This window comes from Atta cephalotes, assembly GCF_000143395.1.
Source record: "Atta cephalotes unplaced genomic scaffold scaffold00047, whole genome shotgun sequence".
Taxonomy (NCBI): Eukaryota; Metazoa; Arthropoda; class Insecta; order Hymenoptera; family Formicidae; genus Atta; species Atta cephalotes.
In genome coordinates, this window is record NW_012130111.1 from 1,419,445 (window position 1) to 1,423,932 (window position 4,488).

The following is a 4,488-nucleotide window of genomic DNA, read 5'->3' on the forward strand; positions in this document are numbered from 1 at the left end:
AAATTATTTACTTCTCAAATAGCAAAGGAATCCAAAGAAAGGACGTCTATTAAATACCTAAAGAAGAGCCTCTTACGTGCACTTTACGGCACTTCACTTAGAAGTTTATGACATTCATATCGAAACTAATAGCAAAGAAATTACGCGAAAATGGAGTATCTCTTAAGTAACAGAAGGGTTAAAAACGCAGCATCTCTGCGTGTGTGGGTTCTCTGCACACAGTGTATTCATGTATATACGTGTACAAAATATGTATATATTATACGCCTCATGTGTGGAACTTCCAAATAGAGACTTTACTATACGATTGTCTTTGCACGATCGACGAATTAAGCCGCTTAATCACAGCTAACATAAGTCAATGGCTTCGCCGCTAATGATACTTGCGAAGATCGCTCGAGCTCGATGAACGGATGATATCGGCTTGCTGACGATATCGACGGTGCCATCGTGACACCGATGGTGCAATTCATTATTCTCCAAACACTCGCCAATCTTTCTCTCAAGATATGTTGCCGGGATCGGCATCATCGATCTTACGTCGCTCTCAGATTTGGCAAACTTTTGTACGCCATCCACAATATATTGCGGCAGTTCGATGCCCACCTTGTAGCCCCGCTTGAGATTTTCTGATTTAGTCTGCCTAATAACGGATGTTATGCATCGCTTAATGTCTGCGCTTACGATTTGTTGCGATTCCAATGTTCCATCGTATGAATATTTGTCAGTAACATTCTCTAATAGCTCTAGAAGTCGATCAAAAGATAAACATATCTCATTCAAGGACTGTTCACTGACTAGCAGGTAACCTCTAGTTTCATTTTCTTTCTTCTTCAGAGCACATTCCAGCTTGATCAAGTTATCTTGTGCCGATTGCAGATTCATTTCGGCGGCTTCGCGACGTGCTCGTTCTTCAGCAAGCAAAAGATCGATTCGTTTGGTTTCCTTCAGAAGACGATCGTGTTCTGCTTGGGCTTCCGTTAATTGCCTGAGAATATATTGGATTTCTTCTGAATCACTCTGATCTACACTTTGCATACCAACATCTACCTTAGTAGAATCAAAACTCTTTAAACTTGTCTCATCGGTACATTGCACGATATCTTTGTGTTTCGATTGCTCTCCAACATCGACGTGATTCACCACGGGCTGGATACGAGATTGAAGATCTAAATGAAGAGAAACCTTGGGCATTGTTTGTACATTGTTGATCATCTGCGAATGAATTGAATTACGTTGCTGAGTTATATTGCGGAAGTCTGACTGTAAAGGTTGAATCTTCATTTTTGTCGATAGAAGCGATATTGGAACTGTCCTTCTTGGTGGAATTATCTGACAAGGTCGCTTTGTGTATTTAGTAAAGACATTTCGCGCTCTCAAAAGCTTCGCGGTGTCCTCATTCTCCCTACCTCTTCGAGTATCAGTCGATGCGATTTTCTTATCCTTTGGTGTTAATCCCATCCACTTATATTCCGATTTTCCCTCAACATCATTCTTCACTAATCTTCTCATCACTTCTGTCGCGAGCTCATCGTTTAGGTTCACGTTCTTTCTCACATCGAGTACTGTCAGCGTGTTATTCTGGTCAAGTAAATTCATTAAATCCGCACCGATTTGATCCGTCAAGCCACAATGCTGAAGATCCAGCGCTTTCATCCACAAATTATCGCGTATTGCCTCAATCATTTCTATAACGGCGCAATTCCCTAGATGTGGATTATTGTTCAAAGTCAGGCGGCGTAGCCCAGGCATCGTGTCGAAGTTAGGCTCGCGATATCTTAGCGATTGTTTCCAGGTATCATGATACAATGCCAATTTCTGTCTTGAGAGTGCAGATGCTAATGCGCTGCCGCTGCTCGGTGTGAGGTCACAGTAACTAAGATTCAATGACTTCACGCTGCGAATATCCGCTATCGTTCGGCAGATCAATTCGCAACCATTATCGCCAATGTAACAACGTCGAAGAGATAAATGATGTAAAGTCTGTGTTCCCGATAGGCCAACACAGAGCACCGCAATACAATCTGGTGGAAATGGGATACCTTCAAGTTCTAAGTATGTGAGATTGGGTGAATTCCTCACACATTGGCCGATACTTTGTGACAGCCACTCCAACAAATAACGTGTGAGAACCACCGGAGCTTTACCCATTGCTCGCGCTTTGTCCTCGGAATTAATCTCTTCTAACGGTTTGCGGCATTGATACCTGACAAAAACTTTATAGCATAAGTATACATAATTTCTTATATTGAGAGATTATGAATTTTAGAACGATAAATTATATTTTGTTAATATCTTTAAAATATTTTTTTTGTTAGCTTAGAATGTATTTTTAATAAAAGATTAAAAAATTAAGAAAAAAAAGAAATAGTTTAAAAAAATTTAAATCAAATTTAGCATACATAAAAAGAAACATAACTCTTAAATGTATATGTAAATTTTTGATCATTTAAAATAACATCAAATTTAAAAATCAATATACATAAGGATAAATTAAGGAACATTAAAAATAAAAGATATAAAAAGTATCAAAGTCAATTCAATTTGCAACCTGCTATGCACACTAATCGATTTGAGCGAGCGATCGAGGGAAAGCGAATTCAAAATCGGTCTCCAGTCGTCCATTTTGATACGATCGGTAGTAAAGTCCAGATTATGTGGTAACGTTACACATATCACCGGCAACGGTCGCAATCGTTGCTGCTTACACAGTTCCATATAGCAACTGGCAAAGTTTCTGCCGGCTGGAATCGCCATTCTTCGTGGCGAACCCGGTCCGACCGCATCGATCTTCCGTCGGTGTCGCGACGGAATTTCACCCTCGAACGTCGTAATGGTGCCGATAATCTCGCCTCCAGAATTATGAACTACCCCGTCCGTTGCTGTAAATCAATACAATATAGCAACAAATTTTATTTCTAAACATACTTGGCTAAATGTCAAAATATATTTAAAACTCAATATTGTCGAGAAACAAGAAATTTACCTTTGCTGTTGCAGCTTTGCTTGAAGATTAACCGGGATCTCACCGCGAAACGTCATCTGCACCATTAAATTTGCAATGGAAATAATTGCGAGAATCGGATTCGTTAGAAAGTTTTATGAAAGTATTATTATGAAAGCATCGATGGCCTCTTTTTCTTGATTGTTTTCTTAAGGATTACGATAATTATTTGCTGGCCAACCTATCTAAAACCGATGAAAAATATCCCTGCATAGAACAAGACGAATCTATAAACGAAACACGCGCACGAACAGACTGAAGATATCGTCACTTGAAATCGTTGCATACATATACAATACATATTTTTATCGAATTTGCATTTGGAAAATTGTAATGATACAATTCTAAGTAATCTTTTGAAGCAGATGAATAAGATGAAACATAATTCTCTTCGTGTCTTTTATAATATCTAAGAAAGATTATAATAATATTGTATATAGTTATAATATTTTTTAAGTACAAATCATGTAAAATATAAAGTTTTTTTAGACTTTTATATACTGAAATTAAATTTTAGCAGACATTGGACATGATAGAAATTATTAATTTTATTAATACGTAATTATTTTTTATTCGCAATAAATTTATTAAAGTTCAATACATTAACATCTTTATAATATGATGCTTGATGACAGCATCAAATTATTGAATTACTTGTTAATTTAATTCACGATTACTAAAGTAGTTTTAATTGCGTAGTAGTTTTATAGTCCGGAAAAACAATTCGGCGCGTATTTCTAAAAAGACTACAATATGATATATATGCAAATATATATATAGTATAAATGTATATATAGTATATTAGTAATATTCAAGATTGAATTATTTAAAGCAATAAAGATCCAGCTTCCACTATAATAGAAATTTTAAATTTCTAGTATTGATTGTTTCTCACATTGCATTTCTCACATATAAAATAAAGATTCTTAATATTATTTTTATTTTTTATTATTCAGATTCTATTATCTTTTATATCATGAATTATAATATAATTATAATTATATTATAATTATAATTATTTCTCAGACCGCCCGTATCCTTGGCCATGGCGAGATATACTACGCCACTACCTCTGCCTACAGTCGCACCGACGACAAATTCCGCAAACAACGCAACAACACCACCTCGGCAAGAAAACGAGGACGGTATGCATTTAAATGCAATTGTTACGTTTATAAAAAGTTATTAACATTTTTTAAGATAATAATAAAAAAATTACATTAGCAAGAATTGAGCAAAATTAATAAGAAATATGTATAATAAATTTATAAAACATTTTTTTTGTCTGTTTTATTCACCATATTCATCTTAAGAATGTTTAATAAATATTTCAAAATAATGAAAAAATGATTAAAGAATTACAAATTATACCAAATCGTATTTAAAAGTAATATAACGAGAGAAAGAGAGAGAGAGAGGAGAGGAGAGAAGGGAGGGGGAGGGAGAGAGAGAGAGAGAGAGAGAGAGAGAGAGAGAGAGAAGAA

The 4,488-nt window shown here is 35.6% G+C and overlaps 2 protein-coding genes across 2 annotated transcripts in view; one reads left to right on the forward strand and one right to left on the reverse strand.

Moving 5' to 3' along the window:
* Positions 1-348: 348 nt before the first annotated feature.
* LOC105622653 (protein Cep78 homolog) lies at positions 349-2,757 on the reverse strand. The gene is made up of 2 exons (XM_012204065.1): positions 2,552-2,757; positions 349-2,206 (listed from the first exon to the last, which is right to left on the reverse strand). The coding sequence occupies exons 1-2, from the start codon at positions 2,755-2,757 to the stop codon at positions 349-351; spliced, it is 2,064 nt and encodes a 687-aa protein (XP_012059455.1).
* Positions 2,758-4,049: 1,292 nt separating this feature from the next.
* Positions 4,050-4,488, forward strand: part of LOC105622654 (photoreceptor-specific nuclear receptor) — a 2,404-nt gene continuing 1,965 nt past the window's right edge. The window contains exon 1 of the mRNA XM_012204066.1: positions 4,050-4,149. Coding sequence (XP_012059456.1) covers positions 4,050-4,149 — 100 coding nt within the window. The remainder of the gene's footprint in view (positions 4,150-4,488) is intronic.

Coding starts and splice junctions, on each gene's coding strand:
- LOC105622653 (XM_012204065.1), bottom strand. CDS start 2,757: ATGGCGATTCCAGCCGGCAGAAACTTTGCCAGTTGCTATATGGAACTG. Junction 2,207..2,551: donor TCGATTAGTGTGCATAGCAG/GTTGCAAATTGA, acceptor AGTTTTTGTCAG/GTATCAATGCCGCAAACCGT.